The following is a 20,926-nucleotide window of genomic DNA, read 5'->3' as shown; positions in this document are numbered from 1 at the left end:
AGCAGATCACAGGTCAGAAGGAAGCAGCAGGGGATGCTGCCATAGAAGCAGCTGTAGCAGGGTCTGCTCATGTGTCTGGTGTTTTAGTTACAGTCACAGTTTTGGGAATGAATTGGCACAGCAAGAGCTTCACTGAACTAGTTAGATAGCTCCCATTATCACTGGTTTTTTCCTGACACTAATGAACACTAACAGTTGGTGCTGAATCTAGTGGATTTTTGAAGTGTGTTGCCAGGAGCGGAGCTAATTCTGCTTGGTAAGACTCCTGTGTTTGCACCAGTCTTAAGCCCCCCCTGGTGTTTGGCCAAATAAAACCTTCAAAAGTGTAGGATTCTCTCTTCTTAGATATCTGCTTTCATTCTGTCTTTTTTGAGGGATAACATGTTAATTTCTCTTAAAGGTGGGGAAAGTTTGTCAAGATTTTCTTAAGAAAAATTGAGCTCTTGAAGTAATGTTAAATAGTCGCAGAAGATTTTTTTTGCAGGCACAAATGTTCTACTTCTCTTTGATAAAAAGAAAACCAGTTAATTGTTAAAGCAGATTTAAACCTGTTCTGCTGAAGAAAGGGTAACATAGGTGTTACTGCCATGAAACCTGCACTGACAATTTGGTCATCTCATCCATCTGTGTCTGTGGCTCCTAAAACCTTGTCAGGTTTATGAGGAGATATTTGCTCAAGGTGCATCCAAGAGCTTTCTAGAGATTTTGAATAAAGCCACTGGGATCCTATGGGCATGTTACACTGAAAAGATGTCTCACCTGCTTTCAGACAAGAGATAGTATGTGTTCCTCAACTTAAATAAAGCTGCAAAGACCTGCAATAGCAGGATGAGAGTTTAAGTAGTAAGAATTGTGAATCCAGAGAGTCCATCACTTTTATTACTTACTCTTTGAAGCCTTAGGTGAAAGCACCTTTGCTGAGGTGGCACAATGGGCTCCTGGACTTCTCTAAGTCCCAGGCAGGGACCTCTTTACTCTGGACAGCTTTGCAGCCCATTGGGTAAAAGATCAAATGTGCTCTTCCTCTTCTGTCAGCCCCATCCCCAAAGCAGGAGATACCACTACCACTTCTATGTGCCTGTGTGACACTGTGTGTCTCTCCTGTAGGACTAAGGGCTCTGAGTCTCAGCAAAGATAACTTCCTGTGTTTTTACTGCCCTTTCCTATTTTTCCCACCAGATTTCAGAGGCCCTCACTTTTGCCATGGACCAGCTGGCATAATGTGTGTGGGCCAGCAGGGATGGGAACAACTGCTGTCAGTCAAAGATGGACTGGCTTGTTGGTAAATCACAGTGAGCTGATACAAGTTGCCTGTGACCATAAAGCAGTTTTGGAGGGTTGTGGAGCATTGCACGCAAGCTGCTTTGCCATGTCCCCTGATGGGATGTGTTTCCAGCTCCATACCTGTCTCCGAGTCAGTGCAGCCATCCTCCAGCTGGCTGTGCTCCCTAGTCTCACATATGTTGGATTGAGTCAGGAATCTGCTTGCTCTGCTTTGTTGTAATAAAGCTTTGAGCTCCTGTGAGATGCGACTTTCATCTCAGGTGCAGTGCTGCTATCCAAGCCTCTTTTTTTCCTCTCTTACTGAACTCAATGCATTGCAGTACAGCTGTAGATATTGGATCCTAATCTAACAATCTCCTCTCAAGCATGTGGAATACTCACACTCTATCCTTTCTCAGCTTGTTGGAAAACAGGAGTCCAAGCAAGGAAGTTCATCTCCAAAGGCCTAGGTGGGTACAGGCAAAGGAAAAGTGGCTTGGACACAATACTCCATGTGTTTGAAGTGGATTTCTTTTCTATGAGCAATTTATCCCAGATTATTTTACAACACTTCTGCTTCCTGTTCTACTGACTCAACACTTTGAGGCCATGCCTCTGAAATAAAATACTCTAATTTTTATGTGTGTTTTCATTTCCCCATAAAAACTGCAATACAGATTTATGGACTTTTTCCTCCTCAATCTCATTTGTGATACTTTTCCCTGATGGTAGCCAGAAGCCTTACATAAGGCAGCAAAACCCTCCAGGGTTCAGCAACCAAGTAAAGTACTGGTGCTTATTTTCTACTGCTCAGAAACAGCACAGAAATTGCTCATGGATACACTTGCCCCACGTGCAGCAAAGCGGGATTTGAGCAGGGAGCTGCTGAGAATGTTGCCAGCTTGCTGAGCGAGCTGCTTGGGCAGCGCGGCTTGGGGCACTGTGGCAAGGTTGGATGGGGCCCTGAGCAACCTGGTCTAGTGAAAGGGAGGTGGGAGCTAGATGATCTCTAAAGTCCTTTCCCACCCAACCATTCCATGATTCTGTGATTCCGAGGAAATCCTGATTCTCACTTTAATTGCAGCTGCTGTTCCTCTCCCTTGGTAGCAGGGTGAATTACTCTGCAGTTCTTTTCTTTACCTTATCCTAGCTCTCTCTCTGGGTATCCTCCTCCAAAGTGAAATTCTTGCTGGAATTTGATGAGGGTTTTTTCCACTGGCTTTGCAAATATTTGTTCCAAATTATAGCATATTGTAATGTATTACAAATTATGTTATTATAATACATAATACCATATTCATATATAGTATATTGAAAATTTATATTATATTATATTATATTATATTATATTAATGTTTATATTATATCTTCCTTAAGACACCCTTCAAAGCAGATGTACTCAACCTAGACCCTGTTGAGAATTTGACATATGAAAACTGTAGCTCTTTTAAGGTAAAATCCAAGTCTGGGAATTCTAATTGCAGTAATCCAAAGTCACTAATAACTTCTGGGAAAAAAACCCTTCTTGTTCTTCTTTCTAAGACCTGCACAAATATTTTTCCTTTATTTACACAAGGCAATCACACAAGAATTTTCATTTGTTGTTTAGTTTCATGGTAAGCACATTTTTGTGGTGAATACTGTGTATTTTGTTACCAAAGTTAAAATACTGTTTATTGGCTTCCTTAGAAATATTTTTTAGTAAGAGTAGTTGCCACTATTTATTTTCCAAATTATAGAGCTTTGGACCATATAACCAAAATAATTATTGTATCAGCCTTCTGGCACAGAATTAAGAGTTTTCCAGTTTGGTAAAATGATTAAAATACATTCATAGAATATTATTCTCTTATAGCATATACTAAACAATGTACATTTTTATTTCTAAAATTACATATTTTGTGTATGCTATTTGTACCTGTAGCAAAATGACTGAAAAGAATATAATTACACATATACATAGCTTCGGTTTTCTTGAACCTCATTTGGCAGAAAATTCATAGAATACACTTTTATCCCAGGTATCACTTAGCGCGCTGACAATAAATTTTCAGACCTGAAGGGTGCAGTCCCTAAATCAGAGAGAGTTCTTGCAACTTAGTATGAGACCTGAAATTGATAGCAGTTTGATTTAATGGTGACCAGGAAAAGGATATATTGATGTATCAGCTGTGGGGGCAGCCGCATCTGGCAGAAGGAGGGGTAGGCAACATGGGAATAATAATTTCTAGGGCTCTTCCAACAATCTCCTTGGTTTCAGTGCTTGGAAGCTGAACTAATTTTGGTCCTATCTGTCTGTTCTGAATCTTCAGTGAATTTATAACATGGCTCTTACAGGGAGACATGTTTCAGTTAACTCAGACTCCTGAAAATGGAGAGAGCAGCAAACTGCAGACAGCTAATCAATCAAGAGGATAATTGAGAGGGTCATTCAGACTGAGTCTCAGCCTTTTAGTCCTGATAGTTCCTCACTGTTTCAGCCTTCAGTTGCAGAGATGTAAAATTCCTGTGCATCACTGTTATGGAAACCAATAGTTTTTTATCTCTGAGGCTTACTTTGCTGAGATTGGCAGCCATAAGTGTTTGGAGCCATAGATTTGAAGGCATGACTAAGAGATTTGTAATTAGAACAATTGCTGAAGTTTTCATGTCATAGTGAAATTCTGGAGAGTGAGGCCTTTTGCCATAAAACATAGAACATTTAGGTTAGAAATTAATCTTAGAAAATCTATGTAGAAATTTATGTTAGAAATCAACCTAGACAGCGTCCAGACTTCATGCTAGTGGGAAATGGAGAATGAGTGGTTTGCTGGGGTTTTCAACTGGACAAGAAATTAAAAGAGAAAGCTTAGAAAAAATAACACATTTTATTTTGGGGGAGAAAAACTAATTTCCAAGTCCTTAGTGCTAAATTTATAACCCTGTCTTCCTGATGACCATGTAACAGGTGCTCCCTTCCTCTTTGCTACATGGGTTTTCAGTGCTGAGTGCCTGTGAAACTCCTTTTCTCTTTGTAACCTGTATGATTAGAGCATGAAATATCTTCAGAATCTGAGCTTGAAGATTAGAGTATTAAACACCAAACAAAATGCCTTAACAGAAGCAGAGGTTTCAATTTACTGTTGGGGAAGATGAAACAGGAAAGCCTTATAAATATGATTGCCTGACAAAAGATTTTGGGAATATGAAAACTACAGGCAACATCGAAATGAAAGCCACTTTTGGAATACCAAGTCTTAGTTACTGAACAACTGGAAAACAATGGTATGGCCGACTGAAGGTAATCCCCTCCTGACTGAACAATACCCTCTGCTTGCAGGCAGGTCCAAGGGTCAGAGCAGACCCTACTAGCTCAGCAGAAGGGGTCCAAAGAGTAGTTTTTAGGAGTTAAGATGTAACACTCTATGGTAATATAAGAACTCTTATAGGCTGTATGTAAATGCTATAGGATTTGTATCTTGTATTAGATTGGTTAGTGACAATTAGAATATTCAGTACAGAAGATGATTTATTGTATTGTAACCAAGATTCCATGCTATTCCACTCTTGCTCTTACTCTTACTACTTCTTCTTCACTCTCCTTGCTCTTACACTCTCTCTCTCTCTCTTACCCGCTTACTCTCTTGCTCTCTTGGGCCTGCTCTGAGCTGAGTCTGGCAGCTCTGAGCAGTGCCCCTATACCCACGCCCTTTGCAATAAACTGATGTCCCAAAGATCAGCCTACAGAGATCTCTTGTCTCCGCCCGTCCGTAACCTACAATTTACCATGCATTTTTCTCCATGCTCATCTTCTGTGACCCCACCTTCCCTTTCACAGGTGGAATCAGCTCTTCTCTTGCTGCCATTCCCCTTGGATCTATTGGTGTGAAGTGTGTTTTCCTGACCATAACTGAGGAAAGATGTTCACCAGTTCATTACTCAGTACAAAGGAAATTAAACACAAGAAGTGGATCTATTTTGCATTTTCTCTGGAAGCAAAGCCAAAGCCAGGGTCTTCCTTTTTCCCCTCCTTTCCCTTTTACATTGCCTTTTACCACCTCCTGACTGCACTGTCCTCAATCAAATCTATCAAATGACTGAGATAGATAAAGGAAAAAAAGTACCATTTTTGGAGTGTGAAATTTATCTATTTATTTATTAGTAGTTAGGGAAAATAGTCAAATTTCTATGAATAAAACTAGATGTGTAGAAATGGCTATCTAACATGTAGAGAGAGGAGAGGAAGCACTTCAGGTGCTTTTATAATTGCCTTTAATCTGCGTATTAACGAATGATGCTATTTCTAGATAAGAAATCTTGCCTAAGAGGAGGGTGGACTAGTTTAACACAAACCAGAATTAAATATCCAATGTACCTGGAGCCCTAAGACAAAAATAAGATGTTGTTTAATTCATTAAAGACTATACTCCCCTGGCTGAGGCGCTGTGAAAAAAAGATGACAGAGAAATTAATTAGGAAGTGAGAGATCTTAGAAAATAACCAAAATGCTTCTTAAAGAAGATGTGGAATATGTTAATGAGGTGTTAACGTCTGCTGGCACTTTTGTGAAACAAATCGTGTCCGGTGGAAAAACACCAAGCTGCATGCCAGGTGGGAGTGGCTGTGAGTAAAGCTCTCCTCCTTCCACTGCAGGGGCTCTGAGCTCCTTGATCCCAAGGTGCAGAACAAGTAAGAACAGTCCCAAACAAAACCAACAGAAACAGACAAACAAACCTCTCCTAAAATAGTTATTGTCAAAAAAAAAAAAAAATCTTCATTACATTGAAATACTGTTTTAGTCAACCCAAAGCTGTTTGCTCATTCTGAGGATAGTTGGCTGCATAGCAGCCTAATTGCCTCCTGGTTTCTTTGTCTGCTCCAAACACAGCAGGTTCCTGACATCTATTATCATTGGTGTGCATGTAGAGAATAGTTTACATGGGGCCTCAATGAAATTTGCTCAAGTCTTAAGAGGCACATACATTTACAAGTAAATATACATATATTTGTAACAAAACATATCCTTTTTTTTTTCACCTGCATTACTCCTGCACTTTGCAAGCTGAATTCCTCAAAGTAGGAAGTATCCCATGCCCAGGCATCAGCCCTTTGCTCACTTGCCCTGTGTAATTTCAGCATGTGCTGTGAAAACAGTGTCTGTGGGCATACCCCTGAGCTCTTCATAGAGCAGACTCTCCTCTTGACTTTGCCTTGCTGTACCCAGGTAACAGCATTTTAGCCATTGCTGAGGACCTTTTGGCTATGAAAACCCTTAAATAAGTAATAATCATAATAAAGACTATTGAGATTGTCTCAATCACATCTTAGATAGAACCTGAAAGATTTGCTGTGAAGGGCTCTGTGAGCTCCGTGTTTGGGAGGAGTACAGCAAATTTCATAATTTTCTGTTCCAACTGGCCATGAAGACCAACTGGTATGAAGACCAAAACCAAAGCAGTTAAGTTGAGAGGAAACATGAATAACTGCTAAAAAATTTGGATGCACAGAAGTGTTTTCTGGATTCTTCAGAGACATTTCTAACTCAAACAAAAGAGAAACAGAATAACACAAGCTTTGTCAACACTGTTTTCATGCAAGCCAAATTGTCTCTAGACAGCAGTAATGCTAGTGGGACTTGAAAGCTTTCTAGCCTGACTTTTTTATATATAGGAAACAGGCTCCATTTGAAGCCCATGTGTTTTCAAAGGTAGATTAATTCAAACAGGCTACCTCCTATATGTTCAGTTACAGTTGGATTGTCAGAAAAATTAAACCTTCCAAATCCCTCTGTATCTGGCTCAGTGAGGTTTTCTCAGATTTAGGGAGACTACTTATGATGTCTGCTTGGGCTCTGATGCTCTTTTTATGATACCCTTCCAAGCCTAAGAAAGGAAGTAACCTCATAACACACAATATACTGCCCCACAGCACGTATTTTAGAGCTAGAAAAACTAGAAAAGTTGTTTGCAATAGTTGCTTTCTTGTTTTGTGGTTCTGTAATTAAAGGGGCATATACCATATCTAGAGAAAACTTGTAGCTTGCAGGGATTTCATACACATCCCCAGCTTTTTTTCTTTTTCTTTTTCTTTTTTTTTTTTTTTTTGGCCTAGTCACTCTAATCTGTGTTGTTTGGGGCTGTGAGGGAAACTTTCTGCCTTTCACATTTAGCTCTACAGCTAAGACCAGAACCATCACCAGTGAAGAAATAACAACAATCCCAACCCAACCCTTCCCTTAGGGCAGTGAGAACCTGAAACCAGCACCAAGCCAACAGGAAGACACATTTCCTCCACTATCAACACCTTCTTTCAATGTCAGAAGAAAAATGAAGCTAATATGAACATGCTCTCAGCAAGAAATTCGAGGAGTGAGGTGACCCTACTCATGTACAAGGCCTCCGGAAATCCCGGCATTTTCAAACCACATTTTGAGAGAGTCAGTTGTAGCAGAGAATTAGAATGAGAATGAAAGTTTTCTGAAAGACAGAGATGAAGGAAAGAAAAATTATTCTGTAAGAAAAATGTCTGAAGTGTGATTCTGGTATGAATTTTGCATTTTGAATTCTGCGCAAAAATGCAACTAGAATACATATATTCCACCACCACAGTGCATCGTGGCTCCTCTTTAATCCCAGTTTCTTCTTAGTATCAACTGCAGCGTTGTATTTTGTGTATTGTAATTTCCATCTTGGAAACTTAGGTTTAATATTTCAGCTGCTTCTAATTTGACCACACCGAACCTTGGCTTTAATCAGCTATGTTTCCTAAGGAATCCAATGAGCTGTGTTTTTTGAAGTGCAACAATAATAGCAAAACTCTGTTGATTTCAGATATATTTTCCAAGGTGCTACATCCAGCACAACTTGGTTTTGAGAAAACAGAGAAGTGCAGGAAAATTTCTCTTAGTCCATGTCTATTCTGGATCTCTCACAACACAAAAACAGTGGAGACAGACTCTAAACCTAAAGAAAGCTGATGGACATTAACCAAAATTTTACTGCTGGGGTTCTTGACAGCAAAGGACAAAACCACACTTTCCATCAGAGATAAAATGCCCCATTCATTTCATGTTAAATTAGCCAGAGAATGGCAATGGGATGGAGGCTTTCCAGCATGAAGCAGTGGGAATTTTTCAAGGCTTTCATGAAAAGGAATAGTTTAGGCTTTTAGGAGAAATAAGGTGGCTATTTGGGGGCAGTGGGCAATGGCTGCAGTCACAACAGAGGTATGGATCTATTATGATTACATCTTGCTATGGCAGATTATTTGGGGGGTAAAATTTAGTCTTGCAGAAGTATTCACTGCCTTGCTCCTACACCATTAACCAGAGTCTTGGTTTGGAATTTATTACTCTGACATAACGTTGATAACCTTTTCAAGCTGTGCCACGTGGTACTGTGAAATTATGTAATACTTAGCATAAGAGTACAGATATTTGACCTACCAGAGGCAGAGGGAAAATTTTCTAAGATTGAGACCATCCTTAAAAGAATCTTAGAAATCCATGGTACTAAAACACCTTTGAATATCTAGGCTTTCTCTGTTGCTGAAAGACTTCATGTCCATTCTAAATATCAGTGTCATACAGTCTGAACACAAACCACTCCTTACCTATGTTCTTGAAATTCATGTGAGTGAAAATGCTTGGTAGAGGTTCTTTGTCATTACAAAATCCATTCACACTCAAGAGCCATGCAGAGAAGAATCTCACAGCAATATCTGAAAACAGCAGAAAAATGTACAAAATTCTGTGTGAAGCAGAGTGGTTTTTGATTTGTAAATGGAGCAATCATTTTTGGCTGTTGCTTTTAAACTGCATAGACACACACCATTATTCTGCTTTTCAGCTCAGAACTACAAGCAACATTATGAAAAAGTATCCATAGGGATGAAACCTGTTTTGGTGGGCAGTGAGTGCTTTGCTACCAGGAGAAATAAGCACCCCATCCAGAAGTAAAGTAAATGTCTGAAAAGTTGAAGGAGAGTTCCCACACAGAAAATGGAATATTGTTAACAAGCAATTAGTTTTTACCACAATATTATCAAAGTTTTGTACTTGTCTATCAGACCTGTGTTTGTTCGTCTGATGTCCTTAAACACCTCCCAAGACAGACACTCAGGTGTCTCTTGGACTATTGTCCCCCAGATGAGGAAGACTTCTATTTCTAAGATAGATAATGAGTAACTGCAAATGGAAGTCCTTTAGTCTTGTAATTTGTTAAAGGAATATGAAAATAAAAAGGTTTCTCCCCTATTTCCTCTCAGATGTTGTTTAGGTACAGAAGGTTCCATTAAATAGATACACACTTGATGCCAAAAAAACATGTATCTATGAAATAAATTTGCCAGCCCAGTGAATCTGATGGGTAGCGATGGTCCAGACTCTCCTGGGCAGCTTTTTAATGCACTGAGCAAAATAACAAATGCAACTATATTTGGGAAGGGCCACTGAAAGGTTTTGTGCCTTGGCTGAATGAAAATATTCTTAGGATACATTTGAACACCACAGTGCCCCATGCAGGTAGAATTGCCTGATGTTATTTGGCTACATTGCTAATCACCTCCCTGCCCAGCAGCACTTGGAATTGCATCACTTAAACCCCAATCAGATGACTGGAATTATAGGTGTAGAGTCTATGTAGGTATTTTGCATTATATGTGAATGTATAAATGTATGTTTGTGTGTGGTCTCTACATCAGGGCGTACTAGAGGGTTCTCTAAGACAGGGCTCTTTCAGAAGAAATTGTTGAACGTATTTCCTTCTAACTCTTTAAAATGTTTTAAATATTTCACAAAATTCACTAACCAGAGGGAAGAAACTAATTAGTGCTCATGAGTGAGCACTATGGCAAAGGAGGAGATTTTGGTACAAAAATCCTATCAGAAAGCAGAAACCCAGGTCAGTCAGGAATACGTTGTTTGCAGCTGTGAAGGGACAGCTTTTCCCCACTGACCTTTATGGGAATATTGGTTAGGACTTAGAGACAGTTTAGATGCATCTACGATAAAGTTATCTGACAGGCTGGGAATTCTCACCAACAAAAACACGCTTGGAGGAAAAGTCTCAATTTTGAGTGTAGGCACCTAAATCTGTCAGTGGAAGTTTCAGCGGATTCAGTGAGTCTGGCACTTGGTTCGCAATCATTTTCTCAGGACCACACAGCGAGTCTGTGGGAGGGACATGACCCAAATGTAAGTCTGCTGAGTCCATGCAGTCCAGTACCTTAACCACAGGTTTTTGCTTGATTTTAGTAGGTATTTCTGTGACCTTTAATGCTATTATTCTACTAGCTCATAGCTGTCAGAGATTTTAAGAAAGCCTTTGAGGGAGTGAGGGTTATTCAACTGTTTAAGAACCAGTGGTTTGGTATTCATTTATATCAGAACATCTTAAGAGAAGAAGACATCCCAACAGTTTTAAAATGAATCTGACTTTAATTGCAAAAATAGAAGCCCCTCACAAAGCCAAGATTTCCGAAAGGTTCTACACCAAAGGAATTTCATCTAAACCACTGCTGTGCAACATGTAAAAGAAACTAAGAAAGGGTGATTGACTGGCACTCAGCTCAACATGGATCCCACCAGGCACTGCCTGACCCAAGGGCTGGAACAGACCAAGCTTTGCAGAGTATCTGAAAATCCTTTCCAGAGCTACATCTTCTTGTATCTGCTGTGAAAGGAAATGTCAGAGCAAGGCTTAACTTCTGCATTGTTCCCTCCAGCCTTGCTCTCTGATCAACCTCCGCAGCTCTTTGAGGGGAAGGAGTGGCAAAGACAACAGCAACCCCCACTTATTTGCAGTCCCTGTGGGTGACATGGGTGTTACAGAGTCAGTACCAAGCACACCTTTCCCTGATCCCTCCATAGCCATTAACACGGGGAAAATAGAATCTGTAACAATGGAATCCTTGTTACCACAGAAATAATTTAGCTGATACTTTTGATTTCAGTAAGGTCGAGATTTCACTCACATCTTTGGTCAGTGTTTCTTTGTAAGAAGGTTTTCTACATGTGGTGTATTCCTTACAGCAAAGTGCAGCTTATATACAGCACACAAGGCAACAGAACAATTGGTTTACAATCAAAAATATGCATCTCCTGGTGTAGATAATCATCAGGGTATTTTTTATGCCATAAAAACACATGTAGCAAATACTAAAGCAGACAATTAATTTCTTGGCTTGTATAAAAAGAAAGGAGCAATTCAATTATAACTGTCTTTTCATTCATATCAGTCATGAACAATGAATTTGTGACTTATGAATGTGCCTCAGATCTGCCAACATGGGAAGTCTTACTACATTTTCAAGCCTTTTCAATTGTGTGAACCATGCATTTCAAACATCATCCAATAAAACTTTATTGTATAACACTTCCTGCCGTGAACATACAGTAATATTCTATCTAGACAATATTACAAAAAAGTGAAAACTTCTTACGTACTCATGGAATTGTTTAAAGTATACCCAGATTTTATTGTATGTGTTTTGATTACTGGAGGTACATTGCTAATTTACGGTGACTGTATATGCTGATTATCAAATATACTTATTTTGTTTCTTTGTCCTGATTGCATTTATTTCTTTTGCTGAAGTGCATTGTCGGTAACTGATGCACCATTCTGCACTGAAGAGTGCTAATGCTTGTGTAAAGTAAAACAAATGTCTGAAAAACAAAGATCTTTGTTCGGCTATCCTGATGTACAAGAAAAGTTGATATCAAATTTCTTATACATGGGCTGTACTTACAAAGGAGAAACATGATCTATTTTTGGGTTTGTTTTTTTTTTTGCATTTACCAAAACTTGACAAGTCATAACAAACTGTTCGTCATGTAAGTGGAAGTGATGGCACATGTGGAGTGATCTGTTGTCCTTCCACATCCTTTCTAACTCTTCTTCCCATGGAATCTCCCATAGGGAAGAAATTTTACAGCAGAGGATTAAAATGAAAAACCTCTGCAGTTTCTCCTTTCACAATTGAAGGCTACTTTGCGTTGGATACACTTTCACCATAATTCTTATGAAGACTTCAAATTGCTGCCAGTTCAAAGCTGCAGCCTCCCCAGAGGGGCAGCTCCCTTCTGCTGCTGGAGGGGCAATTCTGAGCTCAGTGGCTGGGTCCTTGGGAGTTAAATATTTGCTATATGCCAAAACAATAAAAGACAAAAGCCTGTAGGATAATATAATAAGAAGAACATTTTCTTAAGCTATCTCCTCTTCATTTATTGTGGGCCTGAACTTGTTAAACTTGCCTACACAGCCTGCAGCAAGCAGAATACGGGCTCTGACCATTTGTAGAGTGACACTCTTTAAAGGCAGTTATGTTATGTAACTTCCTTCCCTGTGGAAGCCTATAGGTGCAAAGCTGTCTCTGAATCTGAGATACAGCCTTTCTTCTTGAATCTTATTTCACAGACTGTTTAAATTCTGCAGAACTCTCTCCCACCCCTTCCTAGCAGGAATGTGAATTGTGACGGTACATATACCTAAAGGTATCTTGCATGCATGTGCACACACACTGGGAGAAGTTCCTCTCCTTGCAATGATGAGTGGGAGAAGCTGTACATCTCCTTGTGTACCTCCTAGAAGTACCTATCCATACAACACAGTGCTGATCAGCCTTGTGCTGCCGTCTGGACTGAGGTGTGTTGGCCTTCTTGCTCAAAAGTAAAGAAATAACTAGGAGACAAGGGAGGAGAGCAGGATACAAGGGGTTCCTACCTCTCAGGTTTTTCTGTATGCTCAGCATGAACTGGGAGGGCCTTTTACATTCTTTTTATTTTGATCTTCTGGAACTGCTATATAATAAGCCTTTCATATAAGCAACTATACTTATAAATAAAACAAGTAAAATACATGTTAGTGGCCAAGTAATCTGTGAAGTTTGTCAAATACATGTAACTCATATAAACATGGTGCTAATAGAGATCGCACATTTCACTAAAAAGCCCCAGGCAGATATGAAAATAGTATCTTGTTACCTTAAGGCATCTCTACATAGCGTAATACAGATGAACTGAGACTTTGATGTCAGATATGCAGGTGATATTCTATTACACCACGAATTTTCAGTGTTTGCTTGGTATTTAGATAACCTCCAAAGTTGGAGAAGTCCTGCCTTTAGCCACACTGCTGAAGTCAGTGAGAATTACAGGTGTGTTACCCAGGGTAAAGTGAAATTAAAAGGTTTTCCATACCAAGGAGCTGCCTTGTCTTCTCCACAACAGTGGGTCTTATGCTAGTGCGATAACCCAACATCACCATGCAACTGGGAAAGAGATTGCTCCTGCTCACCTCCCAGCTGGTCCCTTTTGTCAGCTCAGTGTTGGTCTATGAAGCTGAGAAATGCAGAGTAGCCAATGTCCCAGTCATTCCCATTGTGAACACATCTGGCATGGGAGTGGGATGATGGGTGACCTTGGTAGTCTGTGTTCCATATGGAGTCTCCAGAAAGCATTAAGGCACTTAATGGAGGCTACAAATCTTCTCTACCCCACAGTCTCTCCTGCTCATGACTTAGATTTTGTGCATTTTGGAATGATGGGCCACTTTCTACCTGAACACAGCTCTCATAATAATTCACTGTACATATATTCATATGTGTGTATGCCATTTAGGCTTTCCAGATGGTTGGTTTTTGGTGCCTTTTGTATAAATTTCAACTTCTCAAGACCTTTTTAGATTTTTTCTTTTATTTTTAATTTTTTTTTTTTACGTAACAGGGTTATATTCTGTCAAAAGTAGAAAGGTAACGTTACTCTGCTTCTAAAGATACTTGGTTTGTGTGCTCAGAATTTTGTTCTTTACTTAGCTTTAAATCAGCACCTACCATTTCCGTAATTCCAGTGGGTAGTTTTAAAAAAAGAGTGTGGGCCAAGTACCTGAATTCTATAATCTGGTTTGGAACAAATTCACATTTTCCAGTCTGGTTTCAGTGAATACATCTTGGGCCAAGAGCAAGTCAACGTAAGTTGCAAACTGTAAAGAAAAAAATGTTTCTCCTCAAAATGTGTAGAATGCACAGTTTGGGAAATATACACTTCTTATGGTGGTGATACTGAGGGGGAGAAAAATGCAAAGCATATGAGGGAAGGAGCTGTATCTATTTGACCATATTATGCAAACCAACATCACCAGCACTTGAGAATGGGGGGCATGCTGTCACACATCAGCACACATTGCACGTTGCACGTTGTAACTTCCCGTAGTGTGGTCACTGCTCAAAGTTGCTTTTGCTTGCAGTGAGAGAAAAAGGACCAGATTCTTAAAATCAGTGCTGATGTCCTTTAAAAATTGGCTAAAGATAATTGTTTCTTTTAAAGAGAGGCTTGTGAGGTTCTGAAGTTGGATTATGAAGAAAATCTTAAATGGCATATAAGTACCTTCCTGCCCCAGCAGAGCACAGTGCCTGAAATAGCGCCTGCTGCTATGAAATCCTAGAAAATAAGTTTTGACAGGAATTCAACAGGTCATCTAAATGGTCCCTAAGCCAAGGCAGGTGAGCCAGGCCTAAATCATCCCCAGTGCTGACTCTGCCAATTTGTGTTTCCTGAGACTCACAACAGCACACCTTGGTTAGCCATTTTACTACAATGCTTCCTTTCCCTGCAGCACTATGACATGGTCAGCAATGGGAGCCTGCTCAGCACTTGATTTCACTGGTTAAAACAGCTGGCCTTTATTGGGATGAGGGCAACATTGTGATCTGTATTTGTGATGCTGAGAATTAATTTATTTTCTCAATTATTCTCTGAATGCTCAATAAAGGGGCTCTTAAATACAGATTTGGAATCCATCTGGAAGTACATGAGAAGTTCTGTAGGGGCAGAGAGGGCATGCTCACACTGCAGAATCTCACTGGCTTGGGGTCAACTACTGTTTCAATGCAAATGACTTTTAGGTTACAAATCCTCATATTTTTAAGCAGTATTTAGCTTCACAAAGACACACCAAACTTTTAAAATTCCAAGCAGTGGAAATATAGGTACCTTCACATTTTTAGTGTTTCAGATTTCCATCTTTGGATGTTTGCTCATATTTTGTTTATTGAGGCTGGCAAAGGATGGGAGAAGAGAACAGAAATTCATCACATTTGCAGGGTTGTTCTTATTGCAAAGCAGAGTTATTTTGCTACATGAGCACTCTGTAGCGTTTTAATTAAGGTAGCATAACTGCTAAGAATTTTAATACAGATAAAATTGTCTGTTCTGCTTTTGTTGCTGTTTTATTTCAGATAAAATATATTTATTAAGTAAATAAAATAAAAATAAAGTCTTTCAACATCCCATGCCACAAAAGTTATTTTAATTTGTGCTGTGTTTCTGTACCTCGTAAAGAATAACAACCAGCATCCATCTAAATCTATCTTCCTGATAGATTTGGTTGCTCAGAGCAACGACACAAAACCTTCTGCCAGAGCAAATACTCACTAAACTGGGTTTTCATGTGTTGGGTGTCGTGTTTGAGAGGAAACAGGTACTGCAGAGGTGATAAATGAAAGGTTGGTTTCCTCTTAAAATACACCTCGATTCCACTGCTTCAAGTGTCATCTTCCTCCCTACTTTTTGATACACTGATACATTAATTATGTGTTTCTGCTGTTCTTGTGAAATCTATTAGAGTCAAACCACTTTCATAATTAAAATTATTGAAGTTGTAGCAGCATTCCCAATATTGCTGTCACTAGTGTAAGGTGATATTTATGAAATAGAGAATGAAATGTACCTTATGTGTGCAATGATGACATTTCAAACCATCTTAAGATGAAGAAAAATAGCATTTCCCATGGGAAATTATTTTGATTAGAAATTACTCAGTAAGTGCCTTTAAAACTCAACCTTTCCTACAAAACCCAAGTGTGATGACAGCCCTAAACTCAGTATGTATGTTAGACCAAATTTTTTGTGGCTGCAAATCATCATCCCTTGACTGAAAGCAAAGCTTCCATAAAGACTGACACAAACACACTGAAGCTGCAAACAATATCCTAAACCTCAGATCCTGAATTTGACTTTTCAGAGTACTCTACTAAACAGAGCAAGAAAATATCATTAGCGAAGAAAGAAAACAATCAATATAACGGCAAAGCATTTCCATTTTGTACATCCACATGAACATAACTGACTGTGAAACAACTTGCACTTACATGTTGTAAACATGTACATTATTAAAACCAACATGTTCATTATTAAACTCTCTATATTATGCACACTTCTTTTACGATCAGCTCATCTGTGTCTTTAGAAACCAGGAATGCCTTCTGCAACACTCCTGGGAAGTGCAGTGTGCCCCAAAGCTATTCAGAATAATGCAGACTCATAGCAGAGCCACTTTATTGTCTTTAGCAACTGACTCCTGCATTTCCTATTGTTCACAGGTGAAAGTAGAAATAGCAATATGAGAAATACTGTTGTTTGAAAAAATAACTGTGTTCCTTGAAGTCTGAAAAATAGATATGTGGCTTGAACAAACACATATGATGGTATTTTCTTGTAAGTGTTCCGCTGGATTGACCATGTGATGATCTGCACCGCCAGCAGACAATTCCTTCTTGTTCCCCAGCTCCTCTTTTGTTCCATGGTGGCAGAGCCAGCAGCTCCCTCCTTGCCCTGGGGACAACGTGTTGTGGTGCACAGCTGGTGTGTGTGCTGGTGGTGAACACAGAGCAGCTCCCTTCCCTGCAAGGCATTGACTCATGTATGCATAGTGGGAATCTGGTCCCTTCTCATAGTGCTGGGTTTACAGCTATTCTTCATGAACTCATTCCTGGAAGGGACTTTTCCAGTGAGATGGTGACTAATGTAGGTAGACATGTACATTATATCTCCATTTAAAATCTACAGATTGAGAGCAAAGCTTAGGGTCTGGTTATGCCCGGGAAGGAAAATCAGCCTGTCTGGACACAATTTTTAAAAATGGTTTCAATTCACTGTGGAGGAAATGGCCTCATGTTTTTGAAGTCTACACTGAACTGTATTGCATAACTCATTCCTGAACACTGAAGAGAGTTGTTCAGTGCTTATCCAAATTAACAGGGATTCATCTGTTAATTTCAGTATAAACTGAAATAGCTTATAAAGGTTTTTGGAGGAATATCTAATGATTAGGAACTCAGGAGAGCAACCAGATTCTAAAAGTAGGTGCTTCCTGTGCTAAGACATCAGCTTCTGATTTCTTTCATGGAAACATTTACTGCCACAATTTTGTAACAGAGACAAGCTTTCATCTAGCATTCATCTCAGAACGTCTATTAAATAAAACCATAGTTTCCAAACAAATTCCACAGTTTATTCAGGGTGAGAGAAATGTGACTTAATGATGAGTTTCTGGGCAGAGTATTAGGGTGACAATTTTTCCTACTAAATAAATATTCTTGAACTACCAGTATTGTTAAATGAAATCTATTTTGATATGCCTTCAGGCATATCAACCCGAAGGGTTGATCTGTTTCTCTGAGGGTATTTGAGATCTTGGCATGCAATGGCTATTTCACCTTGATTTGCTTTATGCACCTGCTAATGGGTAATATTTTGATATTATTTTGGGGTATCCTTTGGGGTTGGTAATATTTTGTGGCATTCTTTGGAAAGCATCAAGATTTCAATACTTTGGAATGACTTTCTGCTGTTCATATGTTTGATCTGTCTTGCGATGTGCAAAATCTTTTAAGCAGTCATCAAGCTCATTAAAAGGGAAAAATAAAGGACTCCGAGTCAGTTACACTTTGTGAAAGTTGATGGTTTAAAATCTAGCATTAAGGAAAAGTACCAAAAGCAAAAAGTGCCAAAAGTTTCCAATTGCCACATACTGGTTCTTTCTTTCCTATTTGCTATTGGCTACCTGGGGTTGTTACAGATGTCAGATGGTCACTTCACACAGCTGGTATCAGGAGATGTGGAGATTACACAGCCTGGTGAGCAGGTCTCTGTTCACTCCCTGTTGCAGTGCTCAGGAAGAAATGCTACTCCAGGTCTGCATCACACTCCCTCTACATTGTTACTGTCAGAGGTTGATGTGGTTCAAACAGGTTGTGTCCTTCCACCTGGGCCTGCACTCTGACACAGCATCTTGAATTTCCACACTCCCACCCTTCTCCTCAATTTTTTCACAAGCAGAACAGGAAACGATGTGTTTGCAATGGCTGGTGCTGAGCTAGGCAGATGTCTCTCCAGATTTTAATGCAACGAGTTCAGAGTCCTCTACATATCTTCCATTTAACTGTTCATTGTTGGCGTCGTGGGGGTACAGGTAAACAGGGACCTCTGTGATTGACGTGGCGGTGTAGGAGGTAGATCGAGTGGAACAGTGCTCTCGGCGCCTTTGGCCCCACTGCGTTTTGTACTGTGCCCATTGCCTCTTCAAAGCTCCTTGTACCTGTTAGAGAAACACACAGCTAGGGTGAGGCATGATGTACATACACCCCTGTGACAGGGAAGGGAAGGGAAGGGAAGGGAAGGGAAGGGAAGGGAAGGGAAGGGAAGGGAAGGGAAGGGAAGGGAAGGGAAGGGAAGGGAAGGGAAGGGAAGGGAAGGGAAGGGAAGGGAAGGAAATTATCCAGGTCTAATTCCATCAGAATCTGACATCCAGTCAGCCTCTCTCCTCCTGTCTGTTCCAGAAGCAGTTCAGCTCTCAGCCTAAACTTCCTCCCTGCCTACACTTGGGCAGTTGCCTATAGGTTAGCTAAATGTGAAAGAGATTGCTGCACAGGGACACAGCATGATGCTATGGTGGAAGAGGAGAGGAGAATGGGGACTAAAACCCACCTGATGCTGCAGCTGGATTCTTGTTCCTGAAATACCTGATGCATTTTGATATCTGAAGAAGTTCAGCCTTGAGTAATGAGCCTTTGCCATGAAGGGTAAATTGTAAATACACTTCAAGAGCTTGCCAGGACTAACGTTGTAGAGTTAGAGGATTAGGATATCTAAATAGGAATTTTGTTCTGGTAGATTAAAAACAGGTTCTGTGCTCACAAAATGTAACATTGGTCATAGCCCTCTGCATGGCAGAGGATTCCAGCCTTTGAACATTCATCTGCTAGGAATAAGACATTTTATTCTACATTCACATTAAGAGTGATGTTATACATGGCACTAGGAAATGATTTAAACTGTTGAGTCCTGCCAGGGAATAAGAAGCACTTCTCCAGCTGCATTTCCATGCATGGCAGCTCTTGATAGCACTGTGACATGAGCAGGAATTGGGGAAATCCTGGCTCTTTTTGTTTGGATCAGTGATTCCAAACAACACAAAGTGGGAATAGGAGCAGTTTGACAGAATAATCTGGTGTAAATGACCCTCTCCTCCAGGGGAAGGCAGGTGCATGTGAGGCACCGTGATCACAGGAATCCACAAGTTTCTGTCCACAGGTTTCAGGAAACCTCCTGCTGAGGTGGGCACTGTTTGTTATTTGGAGAATGTATTGCTATTCACCTTGTCCTAACACATGAGGAAAAGAAAACAAATGACTGTGCACAGGTTAATTAGATATTGAGCACAGGAAAGGCATACAGTCACAATGGAACTTCAAGTACTTGGGCTATGAGCAAGGTTTACGATGCCCATATTGAGAATTAAAGTGAAATTGCTGCATGCAAGGATGTTTTATCACACTATCCCAAGTTTATTAGTGAGAAAGAGTTACTGGGTCAAAGACTAATGCAGTGGCAGCACTTGATACAGAAATATTACACTAGTTAAACTTTGTAAAGATTTTAGTCACTCTAAAATTGCCTTTTGATGTTACAGTATGAATATTGTAGCTTAGTCACCCCACAAGCTATGGGGAGAGACTGGAAGAAGAAATCTTCAGAAGTACTAGGACAGTGACTTTCCCCATATCTCACTGGGGTGGTGGCATCTAGGGCAGACACAATGAGGACAATGGAGAAGCCTGGGCTGTGCACAGGGGCTCTGCCTGCCTGCAGCCACCTCTCCCCCACCACACCATGGTCACCAGCCATTGCATACCCCTGGTCTTCACCTCTGCCCCAAGCTGACCATGTTCGCATTTCACAGCACGTCATCCATCTGGATTCATGTCAGCATCTTTAGTGAAGGCAGCAAGGGTCTGCTCCTAGAGTCCTTCTGTTCCTCTCCTAGCCCTCTCCTTCCCCTACCCCCTACACAGACTCCAAGGCTTTGATCACTCTTGTATGGGGAGAAGAGCTGCTGTGCAGGCGAGAAGCTCCTGACAAGCTCCCCAACTGCTCTCAGCTGAACCGGAGTCTGACAGTCCACTAGGGCAACCACAGATCTGGAGATGATAGATGGTTAACTGGAGAGGGAAGAACAATGTCCCTGAGTCTTACAGAGCCTGTCATGAGGAGCTTATAATTTTCTTCTTCAGAGGGAGTGACGCTTACATTGTATGTATGATGGGTAGACGACAGACACATCCCTTCCAGTTCAGCCCATGATTAGAAGTGCCATTATGCAGGTCTAAAAGGCTCCACAGAGCAGGGAGAACACAAGGTCAAAGCATCTTTGTTTTTGTTCTCTGCTGAACTGCTTGTCTGTACAAGGATCTGGCTACAAATGGATAATGGATTGTACAAGTTGCTGCATTTGAGAAAAACTTGCTGACTTAGTTTTCTTCCGTGATTCCAAGAATCTCAGATGATCATAGCTCAGTGCCAACTAAAACCATTTAGGCATGGATTTTAAATGTGTAAGCAGCATTA

The 20,926-nt window shown here is 40.3% G+C and overlaps 1 protein-coding gene across 1 annotated transcript in view; it reads right to left on the bottom strand.

The window, feature by feature from the left end:
- Positions 1 to 16,320: 16,320 nt before the first annotated feature.
- Positions 16,321 to 20,926, bottom strand: part of CALCR (calcitonin receptor) — a 156,303-nt gene continuing 151,697 nt past the window's right edge. The window contains exon 13 of the mRNA XM_039549564.1: positions 16,321 to 18,617. Within this exon, the coding sequence (XP_039405498.1) occupies positions 18,396 to 18,617 (222 nt within the window). The 3' untranslated portion in view covers positions 16,321 to 18,395. The remainder of the gene's footprint in view (positions 18,618 to 20,926) is intronic.

This window comes from Corvus cornix, chromosome 2 (assembly GCF_000738735.6).
Source record: "Corvus cornix cornix isolate S_Up_H32 chromosome 2, ASM73873v5, whole genome shotgun sequence".
Taxonomy (NCBI): Eukaryota; Metazoa; Chordata; class Aves; order Passeriformes; family Corvidae; genus Corvus; species Corvus cornix.
The sequence above is the reverse complement of the archived record's forward strand: the minus strand, read 5'-3'. Positions and strand labels throughout refer to the sequence as shown.